The sequence below is a fragment of the Aquarana catesbeiana genome, linkage group LG06, assembly GCF_042186555.1.
Source record: "Aquarana catesbeiana isolate 2022-GZ linkage group LG06, ASM4218655v1, whole genome shotgun sequence".
NCBI lineage: Eukaryota > Metazoa > Chordata > Amphibia > Anura > Ranidae > Aquarana > Aquarana catesbeiana.
This window is the reverse complement of record NC_133329.1, coordinates 347,285,972-347,300,706: the sequence shown is the minus strand read 5'-3', so window position 1 is coordinate 347,300,706 and position 14,735 is coordinate 347,285,972. Positions and strand designations below refer to the sequence as shown.

The 14,735-nt window shown below is 40.1% G+C and overlaps 1 protein-coding gene across 1 annotated transcript in view; it reads right to left on the bottom strand.

The window, feature by feature from the left end:
• Positions 1-6,859, bottom strand: part of LOC141147034 (retinol dehydrogenase 7-like) — a 32,105-nt gene extending 25,246 nt beyond the window's left edge. Inside the window, exon 1 of the mRNA XM_073634006.1 lies at positions 6,585-6,859. Coding sequence (XP_073490107.1) covers positions 6,585-6,599 — 15 coding nt within the window. The 5' untranslated portion in view covers positions 6,600-6,859. The remainder of the gene's footprint in view (positions 1-6,584) is intronic.
• Positions 6,860-14,735: the final 7,876 nt, after the last annotated feature.

Below are 14,735 nucleotides of genomic sequence, written 5' to 3'. Positions count from 1 at the left end.
ATATACAGTATCTCAAAAACGTGAGTACAACCTTCACATATTTGTAAATATTTTATTATACCCTTTCATGTGACAACACTGAAGAAATTACACTTTGCTACAATGTAAAGTAGTGAGTGTACAGCTTGTATAACAGTGTAAATTTGCTACCCCCTCAAAATAACGCAACTTACAGCTATTCATGTGAAAATGTCCAAATTTGTCCCAAAGTGTCAATATTTTGTGTGGCCACCGTTATTTTCCAGCACTGCCTTAACCCTCTCGGGCATGGAGTTTACCAGAGCTTCACAGATTGCCACTGGGGTCCTCTTCCACTCCTTCATGATGACATCATGGAGCTGGTGGATGTTAAAGACCTTGCGCTCCTCCACCTTCCGTTTGAGGATACCCCACAGATGCTCAATAGGGTTTAGGTCTGGAGACACACTTGGCCAGTCCATCACCTTTACCCTCAGCTTCTTTAGTAAAGCAGTGGTTGTCTTGGAGGTGTGTTTGGGGTCGTTATCATGTTGGAATACTGCCCTGCGGCCCAGTCTTTGAAGGGAGGGGATCATGCTCTGCTTCAGTATGTCACAGTACATGTTGGCATTCATGGTTCCCTCAATGAACTGTAGCTCCCCAGTGCCGGCAGCACTCATGCAGCCCCAGACCATGACACTCCCACCACCATGCTTGACTGTAGGCAAGAAACACTTGTCTTTGTAATCCTCACCTGGTTGCTGACACACACACTTCACATCATCTGAACCAAATGAATTTATCTTGGTCTCATCAGACCACAGGACATGGTTCCAGTAATCCATGTCCTTAGTCTGCTTGTCTTCAGCAAACTGTTTGCGGGCTTTCTTGTGCATCATTTTTAGAAGAGGCTTCCTTCTGGGACGACAGCCATGCAGACCAATTTGATGCAGCCTGTGGCGTATGGTCTGAGCACTGACAGGCTCCCCACCCCTTCAAGCTCTGCAGTAATGCTGGCAGCACTCATACATCTATTTCCCAAAGACAACCTCTGGATATGATGCTGAGTATGTGCACTTAACTTCTTTGGTTGACCATGGTGAGGCCTGTTCTGAGTGGAACCTGTCCTGTTAATCCGCTGTATAGTCTTGGCCACCGTGCGGTCTTGGCAATCTTCTTATAGCTTAGGCCATCTTTATGTAGAGCAGTGGTTCTCAACTCCTGTCCTCGGGACCCACTAACAGGTCAGATTTTAAGTATTATCTTGGGGAGATGCAGACTAAAATACTGAGCAGCAAATTATATCACCTGTGATGTATTTCAGTTATCTGGCAAACCTGGCCTGTTAGTGGGTCCTGAGGACAGGAGTTGAGAACCACTGATGTAAAGGAACAATTCTTTATTTTAGATCCTCAGAGAGTTCTTTGCCATGAAGTGCCATGTTGAACTTTCAATGACCAGTCCAGTATGAGAGAGTGAGAGTGATAACACCAAGTTTAACACACCTGCTCCCCATTCACACCTGAATGTCAGAAACCATGAATCAGACCGAGACAGAAGTACAGTTAAATCACACTTGTTTAATAATAAAAGTAAATAGAACAAACGTAGTCAAAACATAGCCAAAGTTTGGCAACCGGAACGGATAGTCGGACAAGCCAGAAAGTCAGGGATCAGCGTAGTGGAACAGCAAGCAGGATCTAGAGCCAGAAGGAATGTCAGCCAAGCAAGTATTTAAGGGGAACGCAGGAGATAGTCTCTGTGATGTTGACCAAGGTGAAGGCAGAGATCATCTGGGCTGGACGGCTTAAGTAGGCAGGACTGACGAGCAGGATATCATCAACAGCTGAGTCACTGTGGGGAGATAGGAGCTGGCAATCAGCCGACAGCTGAGTGGCCAGCTCAAAGAAGGAAGGTCTGAGCCCAGCCCTGACACTGAGACCTTGTAACACTAACAGGTCACATGACACCGGGGAGGGAAAATGGCTAATTGGGCCCAATTTGGACATTTTCACGTAGGGGTGTACTCACTTTTGTTGCCAGCGGTTTAGACATTAATGGCTGTGTGTTGAGTTAATTTGAGGGGACAGCAAATTTACACTATTATACAAGCTGGACACTTACTACTTTACATTGTAGCAAAGTGAAAAGATATGAAAAGATATAATAAAATATTTACAAAAGTGTGAGGGGTGTACTCACTTTTGTGAGATACTGTATATATATATATAGATATATATATATATCTATATATATATATATATCTATATATATATATTTGATTTACACTTTCATTTTACTTAAGGGAAGTCAATTTAGCTGCAGCAAACCATACATACGGGATTTTTATTCCCCTTATTTATTGTTTAGATGGTTTGTATTGCACCAGTGACACACACTACACGGTTTTAAAACATGCCTAATTATTTGCCCTGTAGAAACCACACTTTAACAATTACACTAGTTACCAACCGTCTAAGCTCTGAAAGTAAGAGGAGGTAGGTTTCTGAATAGTTATGGGATGTCAGGATCAACCATTGCAATGCACTAGATAGAAACAATAAAGAGGAGGAGTCATTTAGGTTGAGTGATGACATGGCTCAGAATTCAGACTGCGTAGGCTACCAAAACCTGTACTCTAGGTCTAGGACACCTCAAATCTGAAGGTTTTCTGGATGCACAAGAAATAGAAACAGAGGACACACAGAAACTGGTCACATATCTTAAAATTGTCTTTGAAAGACTTTGCAACTAGAAACAGGCAAACAGGGTTCATTAAAGAGAGAGTTCCTATGATTTATCAAAATAAATCTTGGCTGTGCCTGGACCCAATTGATTTAAAGAAATACTTTCTGTTACAAAGAGAACAAATTGCCTCCAAGAAATCACTCATACAATATTAACAGAAAATTGATGTCATCTTTGTTCTCAGTTCAACAGTGCCATAAATTCTAAGGATCTGTTGGACAGGTGAAAAATATCAGGCTGCAGAATCGTATTCACACATTACACATTTGAAAGAAGTAACTCAATAAAAAAACATGACCAGATAAAATGTACGGCACAGATATCTGCTGATATAACAGAGTCTTGGGGGGCAAGCTGCACATGCTCAGTTTGGTGTGTAGTGCTAGAGATTTTTTTTTTTTCTTGGGAGAGTGCATGTGATCAGCACAGGGAAATTCAGCACTGTCCAGACACAGAGGGGTTGATTTACTAAAGGCAACTAGACTGTGCACTTTGTAAAGTTCAGTTGCACTCTGCAGGTGCAATTGCTCCAGAGCTTAGTAAATGAGGTAAAGCTTCACTTTGCAAAGAACACCCAATCACATGCAAAGGAAAATAAAAAAACAGCATGTTTGCTTGCACGTGATTGGATGATGGAAGTCAGCAGAGCTTCTGCTCATTTACTAAGCTCTGGAACAACTGCTCTTGTAGAGTGCAACTGCACTTTGCAAAGTGCACAGTCAATTTGCCTTTAGTAAATCAACCTCAGAGGGTCAGGGGTCCTCAGAGCCTCAGAGGACAGTCAGAGCAGAATGAAAACTCCTCCTACAAGCTTTAACCACTGCTCGGCCGGGCACTGATAGAAGTCACCAGACTGCTATATACTGCTGATGAGAAAAAGTATTCAGGAGTGCATATTTACTAAAATAATTGCATTTCCATGTTCTATATACTGTGGGAGACCAGATATAGTGAATGCAGGGTCCTGGGTTTAGTAACACTTTAATGAAATGAATCTGTGTTCACTTCATTCATACAATCACATCAAGCAAAACTCCCTTTTTTCGAATTCCCCCTGCACATGGCTGGGTATTCAAAGATGAGCTTCACCTTATGTGCTAAGAACAATTTTCCAGTATTAATGCATCACATGGTAAGTAACACACAAAGCTCAGTGTGATGCCTGGTGGCACCATTAAGTTAATGGCACCCTAATGCAATCTAGCCAGCACAGCACCATACACATGCATTTTTAGCATACCACATCTGCAACAAATAGGATCATTCACAGTGGTAGCCAAATCTGCCAAATATAAAAGAGCTACAGTACATGATCTGGCTGGTCACAGTACTGTGTGAGGATAACAGAAAAAAAAGTTTGAGAGGCGCATACATAATCTCAAATTGGATGGGAAAGTTTGTTAGAGTCCCTATAGAACCTTACCTCTGCAAATAATTTGGATGTGTATAGGTACTTAGATAGCGTGAATGGATAGAGTGTATTAAAGAGCAACTAAGATCTGCAGACAAACACCTTGGGATATCAGTAATTAATGTCCATGTGCTTGTAGAGATTATGGCAACATGATAGCACAGCAGTAGGGTTATCGGTGGTGCTCCCTTTTTGTTAGGGGCATAGGTGTGTGCAGCCTATTGCATTAGGGTGTGCACCCCAAATCTCAAACACACATGCCTTTCTCTGCAGCCTCAGCTGCACTGCACAGTGAATGATTGGGAAGTGCTGTGTGCTGAGCGGCTTCCTGTTCATTCACAAACTGAAGCATAGTAAACGCAGTTTACTGTGCTTCCGTTATGAATGAACACAGTGAGTGAGTGTGCTCACTGTGTTCATTTAGAAAAGGAAGGGAAAAGTAAATGACATTATTACTAGCCCTTTCCCCTGCTCTCCATTCTGGAACATCCCCTGCAGCAGCCAGGGGGAGAGGAGAAGAGGGAAGCCAGCAGCACTGATGGGGGAAAAGGAGCAACACAGAGGGAAGCCAGGGCATTAAGGGGAATACACACGTAGTGATTAGGGTGTGCCCAGGCACACCTGGCACACCCCCTGCACATGCCAATGGTTAGTTGGGACCTATGCTCTTTTCTAATGACAATGTTTACATATTGCAACTGAACTTAGTTGCATGTGGGAAATCCCTCATTTATTTCATTTTTCACTGAAATGTGTCTATCTGTAGAAAGGTTTAAATATAGATTGTAACCTTGGGTCTGGTGTCCCATTCTTCTGGATCTAATCATAATTGTGTATACACTAAAATATTTAGCATTGTGTGTACAACCTTAAAAATGTTAGTAATAATATTTATTGCAAATAGCACAAACCAATTATTTATACAACTATTTATTGCAACTACCACAATCAAAAATACTGCTACCACGATTACTACAACAATAGTTACTATTATAACTTTACAGCAACAACCAACAGCTCTAAAAACTGGTCTTAGTTAGTTAACAATAGCTAGCTACAGGAAAAAAAATCTCTATTTGTTTAATAACAACAACAACTTTCCTACTAATACATTTACTACAACAAAAAAGAGGTACTGCTACCACTGTAACAGCAACAACTAACAGTATTACTCTAATGCCCTGTACACACGAATGGACATTGATCGGACATTCCGACGACAAAATCCGTCTGATTTTTTCCGACAACAAAATCCGATCGTTTAAATTCTGATCATGTGTACACAAATCCGACGCACAAAGTGCCACGCATGCTCAGAATAAATTAAGAGATAAAAGCTTATAGCCCCAACATACACGTTTTAGGTCACCGCGTTCAGAACGATCGGATTTTCCGACAACTTTGTGCGACCGTGTGTATGCAAGACAAGTTTGAGCCAACATCCATCAGAAAAAATCCGATAAATTTTGTTGTCGGAATGTCCGATCCATGTCCGATCGTGTGTACAGGGCATAACAACTGCTATTGCTACATCAACCAATTACTCCTAAAACAACTACTACAACCAAAGCTACTACTATTGTTGCTAAGTCTACCTCTGTTATCACTTAGTTGTCACTCACTACTCTCTACTATTATTTCTGTAATAACTACTGTTGTTTTCACTACTACAATTATTATTGGTACTTTGAGTAGTATTGTTACTTTTACTACAACTGTTACAACCACAACTGCTACAACAAAGTTTTACTCCTAAAATCACTATGTTATAATCAAACCTTCTACTACTGTTACAATTATTATTACAACAACTAATTCTATCAGTACAACTACGATTGTAAATAGCCACTTTTCTCTACTACTTATATAGCAGAAATTACTACTCTACTCTTACTACTTTACTATTAATACTGTTACTACTGCTACTATTTTTGCTTTAATATGTGCAATTACTACGATTAGTTCTATACAAATACAACTGCTATGAATAGTTACATTTTGTAAAGCTCTGCACAAACTGTTGCCACTATATAAACCCTGTATTATAATAGTAATAATAATAGTACTAATGCTAACACATCTGTCACAACTTTAAACTCTACAAAAAAAAAAAAACAATATTGTTTGTACTGCAACTACTACTATCACAGCAGTGACACATTTTATTTTCTATTGCTATTACAGCTAATAGCAGATTTATCACAATTCATACTTCTTGTAAATACCTAATATGCTAATATTTATTCATTCATTACTGGAGATTTAAGTTAGATAATATTGTTTTACTGGTAAAGTAACAGGTATAGTAGGAAAATGAAAAGAAAATCATGTTATGCATAATAACAAATTTGTCTATGGAAAAAGCATTAAGAGGGAAAATGGGCAGACTACTTAGTCTATGTGTGCTATCATTATTCTGCGTAATAGAAAGCATAAAAGTATCATTTGTTTATGATAATGTACTTACTTTGTACAGCCACATTGTAAAATCTGGAAAATTTTGGAGCACCAGAAATAGGTCAGATAAGCAAAGTATTTTTTCAGTTCATTGTGGACTTTGGCAAAGTCTTCTGCACTGATGTAGGTGTAGATTCTATTTTCCAAGGCATCACTTCTAAAGTATAAAAAGAAAACTTCCCCCTTCCCTTGGCTTTAATGCACTTTTCAGTGGGCCTTATGCAATTCCCATGCATGTTGTGACGATTCAGTGTCTGCCTTGGTACGACATATATCCTTGTCCAGATTATTTTTGGACTGTAGCCACTTAATCCTTATTAGTAAAGGCTAAATCACGGGCATCTCAACTCTCTCAAGGATGGAGGGGCTGAGGGTTAATTATAAATATTGTTATACAAAGCTATTCAGGGTATTAATTTCAGTAATTGCCCAGAGTCTCATGTTTCCAATCCAACTACCTGTTTTTTTCTCAAACCCTTTCTATAGTCTTAAAATATCTTTCACCAATTTAATGTGGGTTTTGTGTTCCTGAAAGATTGCTGAATTTTTAACCTCTAACGTTATGTCATGTTACGCTAAGAAGGTGTTTATTATATGTCAACATTGCACCTTATCAAACATAATTTATATTTTACCATATCCTAATAAATTGTAATCTATTGCAAGAAAATCTAATTTGTTTCAGAAAACCTACCTTTCAGAGACACTGGGATTATAAGGGTTAGATTGAGGTTAAGAATTGGACTAAACTGTAGTTAAAGGATATCTAAACAAAACAAACAAACAAAACTGTAGCAGATTGCAAATTACCAGTCCTTAAATGTGGTAATTGCATTAATTCATTTTTTTTGTTTGTTTTTTTTTTTGTTTTGTATTATGAATCTGGCTAAGCACATTTACAGCTAGTACAGAAAATAGATGTTGATCCTGCCAGAAATCCAACCTCCTTGTAACTTTTTGTGCACTGAACTGAAATCTCAGTGTTAGCTTTCCTAGCTTTTGTCTGTGAATTACAACAACTTCCCCCTCCACCCATGTTATGGAGATGAGAATCAGAAGAGCATCCTAGGTTGACAATGCTCCCCCTCCATAGATACAGTACAATGAGTATGTGTTGTCACCCCAGGGCTGTGCATCACTGTCAGGATTACTAGTTAAATAAAAAGGTAAAAAGACTGAAAAAATGCAGTATAGGGTATATAGGGTGGGATTAAGGGTTACAGCTAGGTTAGCAAATCTTGGTGCTAACTATCCTCTTCCCAGCTACTGATCCCAGATAGATTTCTTCAAGCCCTGCCAGCAAGCCTGGCTGCAATGGCCTTCCCACAGTCCACTCCTCTGGTTCTGCACCTATATCAAACTGCAAACTCCTCTATCTAGCACATTCTAAAAAGAAGAGGGAGGGGACAGTGATGCTACCTGTGAGTCATCCAGCCCTGAGCCACTCCCAGCCCAGAATCAAAACAAACAGGCCTAGCCACCAGCTAGGCCTGCCTAAATTTTCCTACTCTGCTAGAAAAATCCTCACTCTGGTACTTACCTAACTAAAGGGTGCTACAAGTCCAATGATGACTTCCTCAGTTTAAGGATCCACCTGAAGCTCTGCAGAATGCTCCCCATGAGGGACAGGGGAAACTGATTCTTCAACAAAAGATCATCAGGTAGGGCGCATCAGTTGGTGTGGTACAAAGCCAAAACTGGAGTGAATACCTTGGTGAAAACTTGAGGTGCCATGGACAAGCCAAATGGAGGAGCAACCAATTGGTATTGCTGGTCACCCACTGCAAAACACAGCGTTGGTGTTGCAGAAAAATGGGAATGTACAGATAAGCATCCCTGATATCTGTGAAGACCAGAAAATCCCTCAGAAGAAGAAAGGCAAGGACCAGCCTGACATTTTCCATACAAACCTTCTGAACCTGCAGAAACAACTTGAGAATATTTAGGTCCAGAATGTGATGAGTGTCTCCATTCAGCTTTGGAGCCATAAAGTGATTTGAGTGGAAAGCTTGAAAACATTCCACTGTGGGTACAGGGGTGATGACCCCTTGGGACAAGAGCTGGATTTGGAGGCTTGGAGGAACAGTTTGGAGGAACAGTTAGGAGGCTCCCTCATCTTGTGAGGAGGCAGAGTGTGAAACCACACTCTAGACCCATGCTTCTGATATTTGTTGGGACCAAAAGGCTGACAAATGTCCCTCACAAAAGTATGGGTGCCCCATCACTGTGATTCGCCTTGGCATCATACTTGGCTGGCTTGGAGCACCATGTCTTCTTATGAAAGTACATTTCTGTCTTAAAGTTGGCATTTGAAGACTGAGAGAGATAAAAGGAACCCTTCCTAACCTCAGGCTAGGAAGACATACTGATAGGTGTGCAAGCCTTTTTCATCCGGGGGTGCGGAGTACTCATACTCCCGGTGGTCACCTTGATGTACTTCTCCAAAGAGAGTTCAAACAGGCATTCACCTTTAAAAAGGTAACTGTTTATACATATCTTTAACTATCTTATAACCAGAAAAACCTTTCTCCCAGGAATCATTCAGGGCCAGCATGGTCATGATCCCTAAACCAGACACTGAACCACAGTCTAGATCTAGCTATATCTAACCTATATCTCTTTTAAATATCAATGCGAAAATTCTTACCAAGATATTAGCAACAAGGCTCAATTCCTTTTTTGTGGAAACCTATTCAAATAGACCAGGTGGCTTAATCCATAAAGGGGAGCAGGCAATAATGTACTAAGGGCAACCCACTGTATTCATTTGGCCAAATCCCACTCCAATCCAGCCATGTTATCAGTAGTTTTTTGAACAGCACTCTTGAACTCATGTAGAGGAAGAAAGAGGTGCTTATATTACATATCTAATCCTGTATGACATAATTACAGTGGAACCTTGGATTACAAGCATAATCCGTTCCAGGAGTATTCTCGTAATCCAAAGTACTTGCATATCAAAGCAAGTTTTCCCATTGAAGTCAATGGAAACGAAAATAATTTGTTTCGCATTGACTTCATTGGGATGCAATACCGCATGCGGCCAGAGGCGGGGGCGCTGGAGAGCCTCGGAAACGGATGAAAAGGCCCGAGCACACTTTGGCTGACCTCGGCAAACCTTGGAAAGACTCCGTTCACAAGGCCTTCCGAGGTTCGCCGAGGTCAGCCGAACTGTCCTCGGGCCTTTACGTGCATTTCCGAACGCCGACGTTCGGCTCCGGCGCCCCCCACCTCAGGCCAAAGTACTGCACACCGCTTTTGGCCTGAATCCTGCTCGTTTTGCGAGGCAACACTCGCAAACCGAGTTAGAATTTTTAGAAATACATAGCTCGTTTTGCGAAACGCTCGTTAACCGCGTTACTCGCAAACCGAGGTTCCACTGTATTTTGCTGGACTAAACCTGTGCATGCTTGTTAATACATTTTAAAATCTTCAGCTTCAAAGGAATTTTGAAGAAATGTAGGTAAACAAAATGAAACGACAAGTAAATCCTAAAGAATCATCTAACATGACCATTGAATTAGAATTTAAAAATAATTTGAAGGGCAATGTAAAATAAAGGGGTGTTTTAAAGAAGTAAACATGCCTTGTTATAGAAGTATTAATTGATTGCTGTACTTTTCACATTGTCATTATTCTTTTCACTACCTTAAGACTGAAATTTCTCTTGTCTGACCACCATTTATGCTTTTATCTATGGATGGACTAATAGTAAGATATCTTTCAAAGTTGGGAAACGTTGTCCAACCATCTGCAGTGAACCTTTTCTTGAGAAAACTGTAACTGAAGCTCAGACCTTAAATATGAAACATATGGGCCCCTTCCGAGTGCTGCGGCTCAGACTGCTATTATTACAATACATCTACAACACTGAGAGCCTGGATTCATATTTAATTCAACAATGCAGACTGAATTAAATCAGTTTTCCAGATCCTCTAGGGCTGCTAGGCATACTCACCATAACAGGATGAAGAGTTGCACACTCTGACTGTATAGAGCTCCTGCTTTTTTGAATTAAGAATTAACATTAGAATTTTGGGCATTTTACATGAATATGCCCAGGGAGTCTTCATCAAGAAATTTACCAGGCATGCACAGCCCAGAGTAGATATCAAACATGCTTGTAGGATTATATGTTATACTGCTCATCAGATTTGGAAGCAATATAGAAGAGCTGAAATGTGAATCATAGAAGATTACTATACATTGATAAAAATAAAATGAGTACTGTCCGTGATATTTTTTTTATTTGCACTTACATCCAGTACTTAAAGTGGAGCTATATCCCAAAGGAGCTTGCACCCCCCCCCCCTCCACTGCCATTTTTGGCACTTTTTGGGGGGAAAGGGGGAGCGGGTACCCGGTTTTGCCAGGTACCCGCTCCCACTTCCGGGTAAGATCGGTGATCTACAACATTTCCAGCCCCTCTTCCTTCCCCCTCTGTCTTCTGGGACACACAGGTCCCAGAAGATGGCGGGACCATTCAGAAAGCTCAGCGTGACTCACGCATGCACAGTAGGAGACCAGCTGTGAAGCCTGTAGGATCCCTGGACAGGTAAGTGTCCTTATATTAATAGTCAGCAGCTACAGTATTTGTAGCTGCTGACTTTAAAATAAATGTTTCCAGGCTGGAGCTCATCTTTAATATGTCTTCCTTGCACAGATGAAAAGAGCTGCAAGGGCTGGGACTGTGATATTAATGTGGGATTTTAACTACCCTGATAGATTGGAGTAATGGCACTGCTTGGACAGTTAAAGGGCACAATTTTATAAACCTATTACAAGACAATTTTATGGTACCATTCATAGAGGCCCTGACCAAGAATGATGCTCTGCTGGATCTGGTAATCTCAAACCATGCAGAACTTATTACTAATGTTCATATAAAAGAACATCTAGGTAGCAGTGATCATAACATAATTTAATTTAATGTTAGCTGTAAGCAACAAACACATACAGGAAAGAAAAAAACACTTAACTTTAAGAGAGTAAATTTTCCAAGGATGAGGGCTGCTCTCCAAGACTTAGACTGGAATATTGGCATTGATGAACACAGAACAGAAATGGGAATTCTTCAAAGAAACTGTATGCCAACACACTGCAAAATATATTCCTATGGACAACAAGTTTAAAAGGATAAAAATAAAACCTATGTGGCTCACATCCAAAGTTAAAAATAGCTATAATTAAAAAAAATATATATGAAAATAAAGGAACACTATCATTGTTTAAATAGAATACAACAGAATATGTAAAAAGGAAATCAAGGACGCAAAAAATTTGAAATGAACAATAGATTGCATAAGAAAAGAGAACAAACCCACAAAAATTCTTCAAACATATTAATAGTAAAAAAAGGTCAAGTCTGAGCATGTAGGCCCTTTACAAAATAACCTAGAGTGGGTGACTGGGGACAAAGAGAAGGTAAATGTATTAAATACCTTCTTCAGCTCTGAGCCTGGGGGAGCTCATGTCCATAATGGGAATGATATTGACATAGCTCCAAATGATCCACAATGGCTCAAAATTGATATAGTCCAGAAATATTTAGACAGAGTAAATGTGGATAAAGCACTTGGACCAGATGGCATACACCCATAGATCCTAAAAAAATTGAGCTCTGTCATTTTATTTATTTATTTTCAGGTACTTATATATTTTAAAAACATTGTTTCTAACTTTTAGGGACTTCTTAATGACTGGCATAGTGGTGCTTATATTTAAAAAAGGGATCAAAGTCTTTACCAAGTAACTATAGACCTGTTAGTTTACTGTCTATAGTCGGGAAGATACTGGAGAGTTTAATAAAAGACCACATAGACGAGTTCTTGCTGGGAAAAAATATTTTAATCAACAGACAGCATGGATTCATGAAAGACAGAAGTTGTCAAACGAATCTGATTTCCTTTTATGAGGGGGTAAGTAAAACCTTGGACAGAGGGGTCGCTGTGAACGTGTTATATTTAGATTTTTTCAAAGTGTTTGACACAGTTCCCCACACACAGCTAATGTGTAAGGTAAAGTCTACAGGCTTCCAAAAATCAGTTTGTAGATGGATAGAAAACTGGCAAAACTCTTGTATTCAGAGAATAGTGGTTAATGATTCTTACTCTGAATGGTCTAGGGTTGTTAGTGGTGTACCGCAAGGTTCAGTGTTGGGACCCTTGCTTTTTAATATCTTTATAAATGATATAGGGTCTGGGATTATAAGTACTATTTCATTATTTGCAGATGACACCAAGCTATGCAGTGGAATAACGTCCTTACAAGATGTCTCCAATTTACAAGCTGACCTCAATGCACTGTTTAATTGGGCAACAATGTGGCAAGTGATGTTTAACCACTTCAGCCCTGGGAGGATTTGCCCCCTTAATGACCAGGCCATTTTTTGCTATACGGCACTGCGTTATTTTAGCTGAGAATTGTGTGGTCGTGCAACCCAAAATAAAATTGATGTCCTTTTTCCCTCACAAATAGAGCTTTCTTTTGATGGCATTTGATCACCTCTGCGGTTTTTATTTTTTGCGTTATAAACAAAAAAAAGACTGACAATTTTGAACAATATTTTTTAATTTTCTGCTATAAAACGCACCCAATAAAAAAAATTAAAAAATCAAATTTCTTTATTAGTTTAGGGCAATTTGTATTCTACTACATATTTTTGGTAAAAAAAAATCAAAAAAAGCTTTTATTGATTGGTTTGCGCAAAAGTTATAGCGTCTACAAAATAGGGGATAGATCTGCGATTTTTAGCGGGACTGCGACATTGCGGCGGACAGATCGGACACGTAACTGACATTTTGATGCCTTTTTGGGAACCAGTGACGAGGTTAACATCAGGGGCGATCAAGGGGTTAACTGTGTTCCCTCAGTGTGTTTCTAACTGTGTGGGGGGATGGGCTGCCTGGGACAACACACAGATCCGTCTTCCTGCATATCTGGAAGGCAAGATCCTGTGTCAACCCCTGTCAGAATGGAGATCTGCCTTGTTTACTATGTGCAGAATCCTGTTCTGTCAACGCGGGGAACGATCGCAAGCGGCCGGTGGACATCAAGTCCGCCGGACCCGCTGATTGGCTCCCCTGCTGGCCAATCGGCACGCACGCGCCCACAGATCGCCGTGTACGAGCCGATGTACTGCTACAGCAATTTGCTCAGATGAGCCAACCTGCCGCAGTATAACTAATTATTATTGTTGATAAATGTAAACTTTGCACTTGTGGGCTAAAAATAACGTGCACGCATCATACATACTAGGGGAGTACAATTGGGGTATCAATGGTGGAGAAGGATCTGGGTGCTCTGGTAGATCATAAGCTTAATAATAGCATGCAATGCCAAGCTGCGGTTTCCAAAGCAAGCAAAGTCCTTTCTTGTATTAAAAGAGGTATGGACTCCAGAGAGAGCGATATCATTTTGTAAGAACTCATCTGGAATATGCAGTGCAGTTTTGGGCACAAGTTTGCAAAGTGCACTTTGTAGAAGAAAATCCTTGTACCATCCCTGATTCTAATTCTGTTGGCAATTAAAAAATGTAGATTTGCCCTCACTTTCATTTACAGTGACATTGGTAATTAGGACAATTACAGAAAGCAAATCTCTGTCAAGACAGCAATAAAAACCTGTCAAGAGTTTTAACCTTCACCCCTCTATTCAAATATAAAATATGCATTTGCTTTTAGTTATACTTTAACAAATCAATGTCCCACTCCCATTATAGATGGCTAGGGTCCAAAGGTTGCATAGCCAATACCAAAGGGCCACAGGTTGGGTAACAGGGGCTAAGACAGTAATAAAAGAAAACTTATGTGTATGCTAGTTGTTGCTAGAAACATAGAAGCATAGAAGAGTGATGGAAAGAAAAAGATCCTGGACGGCCGCACACCATAGAAGGCATCTTTTTTTGATATGAAGAAATAAAATCCAAATGCAGTCACCTCATGTACAGGGAGGAACAGGAAAAATAATTAACGTGTTTCACGCCCTATCATGGCGCTTATTTGATATGATAGGACGTGAAACGCAGTAGTTATTTTTCCTGTTCTTCCCTGTACATGAGGTGACTGCATTTGGATTTTATTTCTTCATATCAATAAAGATGCCTTCTATGGTGTGCGGCCGTCCAGGATCTTTTTCTTTCCTCAAGCTTGTGCAGAGCCAG